This window comes from Mercenaria mercenaria, unplaced genomic scaffold (genome assembly GCF_021730395.1).
Source record: "Mercenaria mercenaria strain notata unplaced genomic scaffold, MADL_Memer_1 contig_4252, whole genome shotgun sequence".
In the NCBI taxonomy this organism is placed as follows: Eukaryota; Metazoa; Mollusca; class Bivalvia; order Venerida; family Veneridae; genus Mercenaria; species Mercenaria mercenaria.
In genome coordinates this window covers 40152-56505 of record NW_026462467.1, presented here as the reverse complement: position 1 = coordinate 56505, position 16354 = coordinate 40152, and the positions used below count along the sequence as shown (strand labels likewise).

At 35.4% G+C, this 16354-nt stretch overlaps 1 protein-coding gene across 2 annotated transcripts in view; it reads right to left on the bottom strand.

The window, feature by feature from the left end:
* Positions 1-3902: 3902 nt before the first annotated feature.
* The window catches only part of LOC128553724 (SCY1-like protein 2), a 42455-nt gene continuing 30003 nt past the window's right edge, over positions 3903-16354 (bottom strand). For both annotated transcript variants that reach the window (XM_053534901.1, XM_053534902.1), the window contains 7 exons: positions 12066-12179; positions 11265-11397; positions 10460-10578; positions 9168-9268; positions 7560-7638; positions 7169-7273; positions 3903-6102 (listed from right to left, as the gene is read on the bottom strand). In XM_053534901.1, coding sequence (XP_053390876.1) covers positions 5173-6102; positions 7169-7273; positions 7560-7638; positions 9168-9268; positions 10460-10578; positions 11265-11397; positions 12066-12179 — 1581 coding nt within the window. In that variant the 3' untranslated portion in view covers positions 3903-5172. The remainder of the gene's footprint in view (positions 6103-7168; positions 7274-7559; positions 7639-9167; positions 9269-10459; positions 10579-11264; positions 11398-12065; positions 12180-16354) is intronic.

Genomic DNA, 16354 nt, shown 5'->3' with positions numbered 1-16354 from the left:
TATACAGAATTAAGTTGTTCTAAGATTTTAGATTTTCCGAGTTTTACAGGGTATAAATTCTTTTTCATATAAAATTCATATGTTTAAAGTAATGTTAATTTCAACATATTTGTTATAAACTGAGAAAAAATGCCCTGGAAATGTCACCAGATGAATAGCTGCTGATAGTATCAATATAAATATATATATGATTGGAAGAATGCTCTTAGCAGGAATGAAGTGGAAAAAAATACTAGTACTCAAAAATGTTAAAATAATGAACTGTTTTTGAATTCTATAACAATAAGTCTCCCAAAGCAGAACTTCTCTAGATTTTCATTTATTGCACATTCCCTAAAGTAAAACTAAAACTACAAAATAATCAGCAACAAATGATTGAACGAATTTATCATCGAACAAAAACTTGTAACAAAACAAAATGTACTTTACTACATTACACAGAGCACACTAGAACGTTGATGTTTTTTTGTTTTATTTTATGAATCCGGCTATCAAGTAAGTATGTAACTAGGACAGAGGTATATATGATATTATGGACTGATTTAAGCTTGACTATTAATCATCAAAACTCTGCATGAGTACCACTGGCTCAGTAGGTAGAACACAAGAATATGAATTGAAAGGTTGCTAGTTATATATCCTCCACCTCTGATTTATGTGCGGAAGTTGTCGTGTTACTCATGGAAAACAAACAAAGAACACTGGTTAGGTTAACAGGGCACTGTCATACAACTAGAACACTGTTGAAAAAATGGCATTATACCCCACCAAACAAACACATAACAAAACTTTAAATAGGTAAAAAGCTTATATTAAAGAGATACTTGCAATTATGTTATATCACAGTAAACCACCAGTTTTCTATCAATGTTTGGCTAACTTCATTCTTGTTGATACTGCCAGAAGTCATTTATTTATTCAGAATTTTGAAATAATTTAATTTTACATTTATTATATATATTGTGGTACAAAATTAAATCAACACATTATAACTCACAATTAAAGACAACAAAATACAAAAAGAAATAATGTAATATTAATAACAAGAGCTGTCTGAGGACAACAATGCTTGACTTTTCAACAGTCTTGTCAACTGAATGAATATAAAAATTAAAAAAGGGACATAATTTTGTAAAAATGCAGAGTAGAATTATAAAACCTGATCAATGAATGTCAGATTGTCAAAGTGAACAAGTGTGTGAAGTTTCAATCCATCCCCATTAATGGGTACCGAGATACCAGCTTACATACAAAAACCTAACTAAAAATTGCCAAGTCGGAAAAGGGGCATAATTTTGTAAAAAGGCAAAACAGCATTATGGAATCTGTGCAATGTAAGTCAGTTAATCACAGTGAATAAGTGTTTTAAGTTTCAATCTATTCCCACAAGTGGTTACTGAGATACCAACTTACATACAAAAACTTAACCAAGTCAGGTTGCTAACGCCGATGCAGGGGTGAGTCCAATAGCTCTACCTATTCTTTGAATAGTCAAGCTAAAAATGAATAGGTTTGGGAGATATGTAAACATTTCACTAACCCTTCAACATACACAGAGATACTGAGAATCCATCCTTGAAAATTCAATACGCAAAAATCCTACTAATACATTTTTTCAACATTTCAATGTACATTCAGGGAAATTTCCACTTTTCTTACACGACTCCTTATATAAATTGCCAGTCTATACTTTCTGCTGTATAAGATGTCTATATTCAACACACTTCCTGGCTAATAAGTCAAAAATTAAACTATTAAAATTAATTCCTGACATCATGTAATAAAATTTTGCTGGTCAATAGTTAAAACTCGTGACCCTCAAGTTCTCTGGGCCTTAATCAATACTTTTGAGTACCTACTGGCAAGCCATTCAGTAAGTGTACAATATATCAGTTGTGCTAAAACTGAATACTCCACAGCAATAGTACAATATTCTTCTGCAATTGTCTGGTCATACTTACATAGTAAATATCACTTGTAACAAAACTTAAACTATAATCTTATAATAATGCTATCCAAAAGTTTACATGCAAAGGATCATTACCAGTAAACCACTTTAGTAGCCAGTACTTAAGCTCTAACACTAGTCTGTTGTATAAAACTGCCATAAAAACTTACTCAATAAATATCTCGCAACACACCAGTTTGATACAAAATTTAACAACATCTTGCAAACCATGTCAGATGAATTTAAACTCAGAAATAATATAGGCCTTATATAGAGTAACTGATAAACAAGGCACTAATATGAAATAAGGCAAAGCCTCATAGCGAGCTCAAAGAATTCAAGTTCAACTTAAAAAAAAAAGACATTACAAAGAAACCATTCACTACTCAAAAGAAAGTGAAAATGTGCGAGAACATATTCACTTGAAACAAAAGAAGTGAACATTGTCATCATATTTCATACCTGTTACAGTGAATATCATACCTTGCAAGTTTTACGAGAAGCCGTTATCACAATGACGTCATTTCCTATTTGCCACGTTCTCGTACTGGCTTTAGGATTTTTAATAACAATATTTTCCAATTTTTTCCCAATGTTTTATCTTTTAAAGGAAAATTATTATTTTTGCAACTCACTGTATAGCTTTCTTGCATGATTTTTAAGTGATAAATAATTTTTAGCAATCAAATGAAGTTCTGTATTCACTGCGGAAAAAACTGCTTCCTGTCTGCTAGGGGCGCCTTGTTCCGGCGAAACTTATAAAATCCATCACCAAGTGTGAAAGTATACTTGGGTCACTGTAAAGCTCGATTCTGCTCTTCGAGCTCGCTATAAAAATCTTTTGTTTATGAATTGTATATCTTAAAGCACTTTAAAATTAGAACATTTCTCTTAAATGAAATTTGTCATCTCAGAACAATCAAATTATCAACTCACCCAAACAGTAAAGTTAATAGCTAAACCATGACCTCCTCTGTTTTAGATCCTTATCAACAGAATGTTGCTTAAACAAAACTGGACTCAGCAAATTAAAATCATCTGAGTAAGTTGAAAAATCTCTCTAACCCAATATACTGTCTTTATGACCAGATATTCATAGTATTACACTTGTACATTCACCAATACCAATACATCAACATCTGCAGTGATAAGCTACCCCCATTACATAAAGCAATAATATCTATCATCCAGTAAGTATAAGTATACAGTAACTATTCATTAGACATTAAACTACACTCAACAAAATTCCTAATCGGTCATTTTATATTGTATTACAATTTTGTTAATAATGCATGTATTCACAAGAAATTTCACATACCGGCATTAAAATAGGTACTGCAGCTAATTATTGATTTCTTTTTGGCCGACTCACGGCCAAAGTAACTGCATTAGGCGTTTTGACCAATATTGCATATTTTGCACGTGCAGGGCATGTACACCAATATGCACATGTTCATGAACACTTTTAGCATTACTGACGAATGTCCTGCTAGAAAAACACATGGTGAAATTGACACAAGAGCAACGTGCCCGAGCTGTCGGAATTTTACAACAAAATTCCAAATCGGTCACTTCAATGAATTGTACTTGGGTTAAATTTCGCCAAAAGAGCTCGGATGGTAGATAGCCACCGACTGAAGGTTATTGTAAACGGAAATAAGGTTAAAAATGGAAATAACCATGAAAGTAACAGCTACAAACAAATTATATCAAAATTCTTTTGAAATTGCAAAACAAATTTACCCACGTGTCGTAAATGTGTCCTGGCTAGCAACATTCCGACAGCTCGGTTGTGTTGCTCTTGTGTCAATTTCAGCATGATATATGTTTTTCTAGTTGGACTTTCGTCAGTAATGCCAAAAGTGTAAACGAACTCGTGCATGTTGGTGCACACGCCCTGCACGTGCAAATATGCAATATTGGTCTAAACGCCTAATGCAGTTACTTTGGCCATGAGTCGGCCAAAAATAAATCAATAATTAACTGCAGTACCTATTCAAATGCCGGTATGTGAAATTTCGTGTGAATACATGCATTATTAACAAAATAGTAATACTATATAAACTGACCGATTAGGAATTTTGTGGAGTGTATTACCTAGCTCAGTTCAAAACATCAGGACCAAGTTAAATAATTTCCATAATAAATCTGTAGCTCACATACCAAAAATATTATTTAGTACAGTAACACATTAGGTCTTGTGTTATATCTTTTCTGGCACTTAATTTCATACTATTTCTATTAACTTTTTGGTCAAACGTCCATTATCAAAGTAAACAATTTCTACTATAACCATTACAAATTCATCAATAAATAAAATGTGTCCATTTGCATCCTCCATTTGAAACTGAAGTCAAGCTGGATAATACTTTCATTAAGATGAACTCTGTGATCTGTACCATTCTCGATATCGACATTATGGATAAAATCCTGTTTTCCGGTATTAACCACCAATAAACGCCCGTTCCCAGTTTTACGGTGAGGGGGGTAACGGCCATTACACTACATGGCGGTAATGTTTAGATTATCCTTTTCCAAGTTTTAAACAAAGAAAATGAATAAAAAAATATTGCAGATTATCATTAAACATTGTTGTAATTAAGATGTAGCAAAAAATATCCTCAAAGTTTACATTTTATCTTTTATTCTACACTGCCGCTTCCGTGGCTCGATACCGAAGGTGTGAAATTATTCGCATTTTTCAAGGTAAACAGATTATTTTTGCAAAAAAAGATGTTGCCGATGTCGTAGAATAGTATTTCCACTGTGAGAAAGTAAGAACTTTCCTAAATCCTTATCTTCTGGCAAAAATAATCGCTAATATTGTACACGGTCTTTATATTGGTTAATCTCGCCAGCCCCCCTGACCCTATTTACGGAAATACCGGAAAACGGGATTTATCCTTAATGTCGATATGGTCAATAACAATATGTCATACTGCACCACACTATAGCTCCTTCTACTTTAAAATACCATTTACAATTTTAAAAATCATACATTGCTTTTATATAATGATTAAAGAATTAGTTCAGAAGGTAACTTGGATTAAGAAACTCAGTCCTGGTGTCTAGTTTCTCTTGTAGTATTATTGGAATGCGCAGTCTGGTAGTAATAATACATTCAATGTTCTTGAAAGACAACTGCGACTCGTCACATAAATATATGCTTCCCTTTACATTGACTAAAGGTTTTTTATAGTATCACAGACAACTCCCACGTAATTTCACCCAAACAAATCATCAAGGTCATTTCTAGCAGACGACAGACTGCTTGTTGTGTTCTGGGTATTAACTGGCTGAGGCTGCATCAAGTTCTGTCCTCCCATTGGCTGAGGCTGCATCAAGTTCTGTCCTGCCATTGGCTGAGACTGAAACATGCCTCCTTGACTTCCCATACTGCTTTGTTGAAAGTTCATGCCACCACTAAATCCTGAACTCATCCCTGAACTCCCAAATCCAGTGTTCATCATTCCTTGTTGTCCCAACATGTTCTGATTACCCATCATGCTTTGTCCTCCCATCATGCCTTGTTGTCCCATCATTCCTTGGTTTCCCATAATTCCTTGATTTCCCATTATGCCTTGTTTACCCATCATGCTTTGGTTACTCATATTTCCCATCATGCCCGTCTGCATAGATGAGCCACTGGAACCCTGGCTCAACTGGTTCATTGCCATTTTAGGCTTTTGTGAATTACTTGACATAAGATTATCAAATGATGAAAGATCTATGGGCTTATTTCCCTGAACTGTACTTTGACTCTGACCAAATGAATTCTGGGAAAATGTACTTCCACTTGATAAACCAAATCCACCTTGGTTCATAGATGACCCATAACCAGTTGAACTCATTACACCCATTCCAGACTGAGCTGTCCTATTCCCCATAGAAGCACCACTAATACTGCTATTCATACCCATTCCAGCTGATCCATTGTAACTGCTTGTAGGTTTATTAGCAGATGAACTAAGTCCTATCACATTAGATTGCATTAGGCTAGATGTTAGGTCTTTAGGCTGGTTAGAAGTTTGTTTAGGCTTAATATTAGAATGCGGGGTTGATGATTTTGCATCAAGAGGTTTCGATGCTTTCAAGAATCTTTGTTGCTCCTGTTGCTTAGCAATTCTCTGTTTCTCTTCAAGTGACAATGTTACCTGCAAGGTAATTAATGAAAACTTGAAACAAAAATTTTAATAAATTTAAATTAATGACCACAACAGACTGGGTACATCTAAACATGCAAGAAAGAAACTTTGTACCTAACATACATAAAACACTAAGTTTTTACCTTCAAGTACTGTAAACCTAAGTGTTTGTTTTTTGTTTTGTTGTGTTTAACGTCACAACAACACAATACCTTATAGGTTACATGGCGTCTTTCCAGCTTTTGATGGTGGAGGAAGACCCCAGGTGCCCCTCTATGCATTATTTCATCACAGGTGGGAACATGGGTAGAACCACTGACCTTCTGTAGCTGGATGGCATCCTCACATGAAGAATTCAATATCCTGATTGAGGCTAAAACCCAAACAGGTGAGCAGTAATTGATTTGAAGTCAGCAACTTTAACTATTTGGCCATGGAGGTCCCCAAACTTAGGATTCATTTCAAGCTTTTAAAGTTAGGGAAATTTGCAATGCCTTTATATTCATAAACATACGTAGTAGCAAAATTATCGAAACCTTAATATAAACCACAGAAATATGCAAAATACTACTGTCACAAACATTTCTGTGTCGACCATATGTCTAAAGCTGTTTTAACTAGAGCTGCTTTTAAGATAAGCGCATGTCTCCCACAACTGCCTAATCATCTGAATAGTAAGTCTGTCTTTATATACTGTTTATACACAGAAAATATATCGTCATTATGTATCTGAGTCAACCATGCACAGAGACATGTATCACTGGCATCAGTACTTTCTGTAATTCAAGGGACATAATTCTGAAGTGCCTGGGCCGATTTGGCTAGTTATCGAACATGGCCGAGGACCTATTGTCATACACATTTTGTTCAAGTTTGGTGAAGATCGGATGAGAACTGTTTGACTTAAGAGCGCGGACAAGATTTGTGACAGACAGACTCACAGACAGGAGTAAATCAGTATGTCTCCCACATCACTGTGTGGTGGGAGACATAATGAACTCATTAAATCTACTTCTGCACTTATTTTTTCAGACATTTGCAGTTCAGTTTTTTAATTTTCAAATAATAATCAGACCTTGGCTGGCTGACTCGTTGCTGGAGTTGGTTTTGCAGAATTTCTTGGTGGACTGGCAGATTTATCACCTGCCCCCATTCCAACTCCTGACAGAAATGAATCCATCTGAAATAAGGAAAGACCATGTTAGTTATATCTTTATTTCAACAGATTTCATGAATAATAATTTCTAACACATCTAAATATCTTTCCCACATTTAGTCAAGTTATCAATTGTTATAGGCATATATCGATGTTGGTTCAGTTGGTCATTGCGAATGACATAATGGTGATATAAGGGAAACTCTACTGATAGAGGTAAATGTAATAATTAGGGCACACCATGTTACATAATTCATAGAACCTAAAGTATTATCAAACGTCAATAAAAATTCATAATATGAAAACATACCATAGTTTTTGGTTTTTCATCTATTCCACTAATCAGAGTTTTATCATCTTGTTCTGTTATTTTTGTAATCTCCATATTCCTGAAATACAGTCACATTCACTTACAAATTAATCAATTAACATAACAAGAGGGTCATGAAGAACCTGGATCGCTCACCTGAGTAATATGAGTGTCAAACTGATGCTGAAATATTAAGAAAGTAGGTCAGAAGGTCACTTTCATGACCACTGAAAGTCAGTTTTAAGATCTGTGTGCAAAACTGAATATGTCATCCAAATTCAAGGCTTTATCTTAAGAACAAGAAAGTAGGTCAGTAGGTCAATGTCAAAGTGAAGTGACCCCTAAATACTTGGGTGATCAGGTAATTATAATTAAACAGTCTAGGAAATATGATCAGATAATTTTTGAAGCATTTTTTCCTATATAACTCACATACAAGTGACCCCCAAATATCAAAGGCCTAGGCCTTGAACTTTCAAACGAGAAGATTTTTAAAGATTTTTCCTATATAATTCTACGTAAAACTTGGGACCACCAGGGCAGGGCCAGGGGCATAATTTGAAAAAATTTGTTAGAGAACCACTAGGCAATGCAACATACTAAATATCAAAAGTCAAGGCCTTGCAGTTTCAGGCAAGAAGATTTTTAAAGGTTTTTCCTATATAAGTCTATGTAAAACTTGGGACCCCATGGGTGGGGCCTCTTTTCACCCCAGGGGCATAATTTGAACAACCTTCATAGAGGACGATTAAGTGATGTCACATGCCAAATATTGAGGCTCTCTGCCTTGTGGTTTTGGACAAGAAGATTTTTTAAGTTTTTCCTTTTGTTTGCTGTGGCAACCACAGTTCTGTTAGGAATTCAATTCTTTGAACAATTTTGAAAGGGGGCCACGCAAGGATCATTCCTGTGAAGTTTGGTGTAAATCTGCCCAGTAGTTTTGAAGAAGAAGATTTTTTTAGAAATAGTTGACGGACTGACAAACGGACGACGGACATCGAGTGGTCACATAAGCTCACCATGAACCTTCGAGCTGAAAAGGTATGCAGTGTAAAATTGTCCACAATTAACAAATTATGAATGTCAATCATTCTTAAATATTAGTCAGGCAGAAAAGAATATAATTATGCAAATATATCAGAGTTTGGTGACTCTACATAACAAGTTTGTTGAACGTTAATGATGTTAGTTCTTTCTACCTTTTTGTTCTTTCATGGACGTAAAAACCATTTCATTTTATATGACATATCAATGCAAGACTGCTTTAGACTGAATTTAGTTCAACAGTGTAATTTTTTTAAAAGAAGTTACCATATTTACTGGAAAAAATCCAGATTTCAGATGATTGATGTTAGATGCCAAAGAACCTTCTTATAAAAGTATCTTACTATGAGCCTTTCAGTTTGGAGTGCCAACAACAGCTCTAAACTATCTTGTTCACTAAAACTTATATTCATAAAGTGAAAGTCTTAACCATAAACTTCCAAACCATCCCTTCTGTCCGACTCAGTCTTTAACAAACCCAAGCTCAAGACAAATGTAGTTTTGATATACATTGCAGTGAATAAAGAAATGACTAAATTTTGCACACTGAGTTAGGATACCAACTTTTGTTCTTGTTTCATCTGTTCCAGTTGTTCCAGTTTACTTCTATGTTCCGTCTCTATCTTAGTTATCATTTCCCGTACCAATGTAATAAATGCTGTAAACTGAAATATAAAACAGCAAAATCTTCAAAAACTCTTCACATAATTGTGTACAATGAATTACATACACAGTATAACATGACTGTACATACACAGTATAACATGGCTGTACATACACAGTATAACATGGCTGTACATACACAGTATAACGTGGCTGTACATACACAGTATAACGTGGCTGTACATACACAGATAACATGGCTGTACATACACAGTATAACATGGCTGTACATACACAGTATAACATGGCTGTACATACACAGTATAACATGGCTGTACATACACAGTATAACATGGCTGTGCTCTTGTGATGGTTTGTATCTCTTGACGAGGCTTGTGGGGAATACAACTTTTGCAAGTCAATGATATACACCGTATGTTATGTATGGTTTATGAATACATGTTATTCACACTGTCTACAGTCAAAATGCTTAACAAGACGTCCAAACAATACTGACTGGAATATGGAAAATGTATTTCATTCCAATGTGATAGTATTTCAGACAGAAAAGTGTAAGTATTTCTCTAAAAGTGGGTTGTGCATATTTTGTTTCTTCATAGTTTGAAATGATTTACTGTGCAATTTAACCTGTTATACTGGTATTATGATATTTACACTCACAGATAAAACCATTAAAAACAGATATTGACACTTTTTTTATCCAACTATCTCTAGCAGTTGTTTTGTAAATTGTGACTTTAAATAGATTTTACTAACAATAACAACAGCATTGAGCAAACTTTAAGGCCATGTGGCGACTGTAAACAGTTTCCCCCGTACTTGTATTCAGAGCTGTTATATCTTCTTGTCCTTTCGGATCATAGAGTACATTCAATATCTATGTATAGAATTCTCTTAAGATAGTGCTAGGTGTTGTGAGAGGTGTTGCACTTTCCATTACCTCTCATGAACAGACTCAATCAAACCAAGTCTGTTATTATTTTGCTTGGTTGCATTCTATGCTTCCAAAGGATCTTCATGTAGATTTTATTATTCATTTTGCAAGATCCAGCTACCAGTATATACTCAGGTTTACTAGCCATGTCTTGAACCCTGGTCTCATTGAGCTGTCAAGATTACAGCAGACCTCACACACTCGGAATTTTTCTCTGAACATTTTCCTATGTGAAATGAGTCTTTCCTCTGACTGCCTGGTAATCTGAATCTCCAATCTACAGTAAGTTTTTATTTACCTGTCCTAAGTTCAGACTGTGTTCAATGGAGACTGTCATAAGAAATGGAACCACCTTCCCTGCTAGCAAATCCTTGGTGATACCGAGTTTATCGTGGGAGAATGCAACTTTGTAGATACCTGCAACACACCAGATCACACATACTATTGTGATAACATTAGAGAAAGACATCAAATTTTACAGCAAAACATAAAATACATGAAATTTCTATTGTGGATTTGAAAATTATCAATAATTGTGGGCTGTCATTGAAAGAGGGACATCTTGATCAAAGCCTGTTAAACTAAAATTGGAAACCAGTCTCATAACTCCAGCATCTGATTGGTTGTTTTTGAAATAAACTGAAAATTGACCAATGGCAAATTGGCATTCTCTAACTGGTCTTCAAAATTACTTTGGAACCTTGTCAAATTACCAAAATTTTCTACTTTTGCAACCATTACCTTTTCTGTTGAAAAAATGTATTTCAGATTTAACTAAAGTTGACAAAGTGTATGTAAGAATTAACTTAAATAGCAAACAAACACATCAGAAAATACAACATTACTGGATATAAGGGCCGTTTTTTAACTAACCAATCCAATAACCATGATAACTTTAAAAGTATAACCAAGACTACAAATTAACAATGGTTCCCGAGATGGTATTTGTGGCAGCATGGTTAAAATCTCATAAATCAAAAATACTGTGAATAATATTATTGTGCTGTCAATAACTTTCATGGTTTCAACCCAATTATTCTGTTGAAACATGAGTTCACAGATTTGTTATGAAAGATAAAACAAAAAATTAGCCAGTAACTTACCAAGTATACTCATTAGCACTGCTGGTTCCCGAGATGGTATTTGTGGCAACAAGGGTAAAACTTCATCAAGAACGTACCATTTATCCATTGACTCCAACAGTTTACCCAGTGACAGTAAACAATTCACCCGAACCTAGATTAAACAATCACTTGTATTAAGCATGTCTCGATACTTCAATTTAAGATTTGTATTTACCCTGAAAACAGCTCTATGGATACCTTAATATTTAATTGTATCATTTCATGCTGTGAAGGCGGAGAGCATCAAAATCTGATGATACTGAGTTTATTCTTATTATTGCTTAATTAAGGTTATTCATAGAAACAACTTTGTGTCTGGTATGTATAATCAAACTTGCTAGAGCAGCCACTTCTATAAAGAGACCACATGCATTAAGGGATCACTTTTTCAGTCTCTTTTTGTGTTATCTTAAAGAAATTATGTTGTATTAAGAGACTATTTGTAAGAAGAGACCATCTGTTTTACAAGACAACTTTTTTCCCTTTCCTTAGGCGGTTTCTTAATGCAAGTTGTACTTTATAAAAACAGAACATGTTTTTCATCAATCTCAGTTAACCCTCTCCAATATTCCTTGAAATTGTACCATTACTGACTTGTTCTCAAATAACAGCTATGAATATCCCCACATCAAAGAACAACTGACCAACTAATCAATCATATCATCACATTTTCACATCTAATTGGAAACCAACTGGCAACGACTCAATTCATAGTCTCGTGTTCTACCCTCTGTGCTTACAAGGTCAGCTTGTTACAAATGTATGTGTATATAAACTTACCCCTGTTATAGTTGTGCTTAAGCACAACTTCTTTATCCTCGGTACTATGGAATTTTTCAGTGACGTATAGTCTATCAGGTCAGCAAATGTGGGAATGATGTTTAGACATAATTCCTGAAATATTTTTTATATACTGAACAAAACAGCTAACCCGCATATTTACTACTGTGCAAGTATCTTAAAAATACTAAATGTACTTTCTGGAAATAAGACATACATTTAGACCAACATAGTAAAAAAAAGTTTCAAAAACTGGAATGTGCAAAGATATGATTTTCTTCCTTCTACTATACTATGCTCATTTTACAGGATATAACAATGATGCTATTATAATAAAGTTTCTGATGTCACTTTCTTCTTGCATAACGTTAACTGCTTGTTTGTGGCTTCTGAAAAATGGGTTAAAGTTGCAAAATGAGTATGATGTCATTGCTTGCTTTTGTTGAAATTTTGAAATGTTATCAAAACCACATTGTTCTAAGTGAAGCTAAATTTCAAAAAGTACTTTCTGTAATATTCAAGATACTGTCAAAATAACAAACGGCAGGTAAGTTGTTTTATTTGCAATTTTACGTACAGTCAGTGAAACACAATGCAAGAACATGCTGAAAGGATGTTTCAGTACAGGTCACACAATACTAATTCACAACATTTTTAAAAATAGGCCAGTAAATAAGCATAACAATAACCCTTTAGTACTGTTGAAACATTCTCAGGTAGAACTGGTTTTGGCAAACACATCCAAATAAATGACAATAGCAACACCAGTATGCCTGTCAAGGTTTACATTAAGCCAGATTTTCTAAATGCATTTTTTTCACAAGTACTTGTAGTATTCTCTATCTCTTGAATGATAAAAAACCAACTTCCCACTGGTATAACTCACTTGGTCTATTAAGTAACCCAAAATCCTCATAAACGTCTGTTTGGAAAAAAGCAACTGGTCATGGTGGTTTCATATATTTGCATAGTTTCATATTATGTCATAGTTTCATATTATGGATTAACAATGAAAAAATGCCCAACATGCAGTAAACATTATTGATATTGCTGCGGGTACTTGTCAACTGTTGAATATTGAACGTAAACTTCCGTCAATGACCCATAGCATTCCAACAAGAGCTGCCACTATTGGTGACAAATGCCCCCAAAGCGTGCCCAAGAATGCTACAGTTGTCTGCGCAAAAAAAAACCACACATCGTATGGTGACCTTGACCTTGATCTTGACCCGAGAGACCTGGGTCATAAGCGTGACACACCTCAATATGGTTAACACTTGTGTCAAACTAGAAAATGCTTTTGTAAAAAAGCGCATGTCTCCCCAAATGCAAAGTCCTATAGGCAAGAAGTCAATAGGGGTCAGGAGCGAAAGTCAATGAGACACTGATGGTTGGCTGCAATAGGGATCATCTACTTGGCATGTCCAGTCATCCCGCTAAATTTCAACACTCTTGGCCTAGTGGTTCTCAAGTCACTGTTCAGGCTCCTGTGACCTTGACCTTTGATCAAGTGACCTCAAAATAAATAGGGGTCATCTACTCTGCATGTCCAATCATCCTATTAAGTTTCAACATTGTAGGTCAAGTGGTTCTCAAGTTATTTCCAAAAAATGATTTTACATGAACAGGCCACTGTGACCTTGACCTTTAATTGATTGACTCCAAAATCAATAGTGGGTCATTTACTCTGTATGAACAATCATCCTATGAAGTTTCAACATTCTGGGTCGAGAGGTTCTCAAGTTATTGATTGGAAATGGTTTTCAATGTTCAGGCCCCTGTGGCCTTGACCTTTAACAGAGTGACCCCAAAATCGTTAGGGGTCATCTACTCTGCATGACCAATCATCCTATGAAGTTTCATCATTCTGGGTCAAGTGGTTCTCAAGTTACTGACCGGAAATGGTTTTCAATGTTCAGGCCCCTGTGGCCTTGACCTTTGATGGAGTGACCCCAAAATCAATAGGGGTCATCTCCTCTGCATGACCAATCATCCTATGAAGTTTCAACATTCTGGGTGAAGTGGTTCTCAAGTTACTGACCGGAAATGGTTTTCAATGTTCAGGCCCCTGTGACCTTGACCTTTAATGGAGTGACCCCAAAATCAATAGGGGTCATCTACTTTGCATGTACAATCATCCTATGAAGTTTCAACATTCTGGGTGAAGTGGTTCTCCAGTTATTGATCGGAAATGGTTTTCCATGTTCAGGCCCCTGTGACCTTGACCTTTGATGGAGTGACCCCAAAATCAATAGGGGTCATCTACTCTTCATGACCAATCATCCTATGAAGTTTCAACATTCTGGGTCAAGTGGTTCTCTAGTTATTGATCGGAAATGGTTTTCAATGTTCAGGCCCCTGTGACCTTGACCTTTGACAGAGTGACCCCAAAAACAATAGGGGTCATCTACTCCAGCAGCCCTACAACCCTATAAAGTTTGAAGGTTCTAGGTCAAATGGTTCTCCAGTTATTGCTCGGAAATGAAGTGTGACGTACGGACGGACGGACGGACAGGGCAAAAACAATATGTCTCCTGGGGGAGACATAATTATTTCAAATCCCTTAATAAATGGCAGAGTTATGGACCAGACAAGAAACACCTTTGAGTTCTAAGTGTGACCTTGACCTTGTAGCAAGGGGTCTGGGTCTTGCGCATGACAATTCATCTCAATATAGGGAGCATTTATGCCAAATAATTTTAAAATGCCATCATCAATGGCAGTTATGGGCCGGACAAGAAACAGACCATATTAACCTTTAACCTCTAAGTGTGACCTTGACCTTAGAGCTAGGGGTATGAATCTTGCGCATGACAAATCGTCTCTCATTATGGGGAAATTTTATGCCAAGTAATTTCAAAATCCCTTCATCAATGGCAGAGTTATGGACCAGACACGTAACAAACCCTTAACCTAAGTGTGACCATGACCTTGGAGCTAGGGGTCTGGGTCTTGCACAAAACATGTGATCTCATTATGGTGAACATTTATGCCAAGTTATTTCAAAATCCCTTTATGGATGGCAGAGTTACAGCCGGGACAAATATTTACATGGACGCATGTACTCACGCACAAAGGCACAGACTGACAGTGCGATTTTACTATGCCCACCATCAAGGGCATAAAAATATTTAAAAAATACACGCATATGACTGTGAAAATACAGTGGTGGAGATCCCAGATTAAAAATATGCATCATTTGATCCATATCTGTCACTTGTAAAAAGACATAGTCATAAAATGTCAACTTGCTGTTTGAAATCTTTGCATACATTTCAACAACACAAGCATAAATCTGATCCCTGTTTTGAGCAATTCATAGTATGAACAATATTTTTTTCTTGAAACTGAAATCAATTGAGTTCAAGAAGTTATAGTAAACATGTACCTTTATGCCACTTGCAAATTTGGAGAGACTTGCAAAAACACAAACACTCTACCATGTGCACAATTTACAAAGAACAACATTGACTACACAAGTGCATGGACATATATAACTTGTTCTACAATTTATACAGGAGTTAAAGGGGCTTGTTTCCAAATGCCAATCACAGTAAAACTGTTTTCAAAACAATTAAGAACATGAGGAAAATAGCCCAAAAAAAATACCACAGTAAGTCACATTCAAATTTTGAAAATGTAACCTTTTATTTAGCTTTAAAATTGAGTGTATTTTATAGAGAACTATTATAGTCAGACCTGTCAGAAAGAACAGCCTTCAAAATTAAAAAGAAAAGAAGGAGCCTCTTTAATGATAAAAGTGCACTATCTATGGTTAAATACAACAAGAGCACCGCCTTGCAGGTGCTGACACTCATCTGATTTTTTTGTATAATAGAAATATTGTCCTACCCATGATTTTCTAAGTCTAAAAAGGGCCATCATTCTTGCAAAAAGCAGGGAAGAGTTATGTTTCTTGACATACAGCGTCCGCTTTTGATGGTAAAAAACTGTTGCAAGTTTTAAAGCAATAGCTTTGATAGTTTATGAGAAAAGCTGACTTAAACACAATACTCAACCAAGACAACTGATTTTCTAAGTCCAAAAGGGGCAATAATTATTGCAAAAAGCAGGATGGAGTTATGTTTCTTGATGTACAGGGTCAGCTTATGATGGTGAACAAGTGTTGTAAGTTTCAAAGCAATAGCTTTGATAGTTTAAGAGAAAAAGTTGACCTAAACATAAAACTTAACCAAGAAATCTGATATTTTCTAAGTCCAAAAGGGGCCATAAATCTTGCAAAATGCAGGATGGAGTTATGTTTCTTGCTGTACAGGGTCAGCTTATGA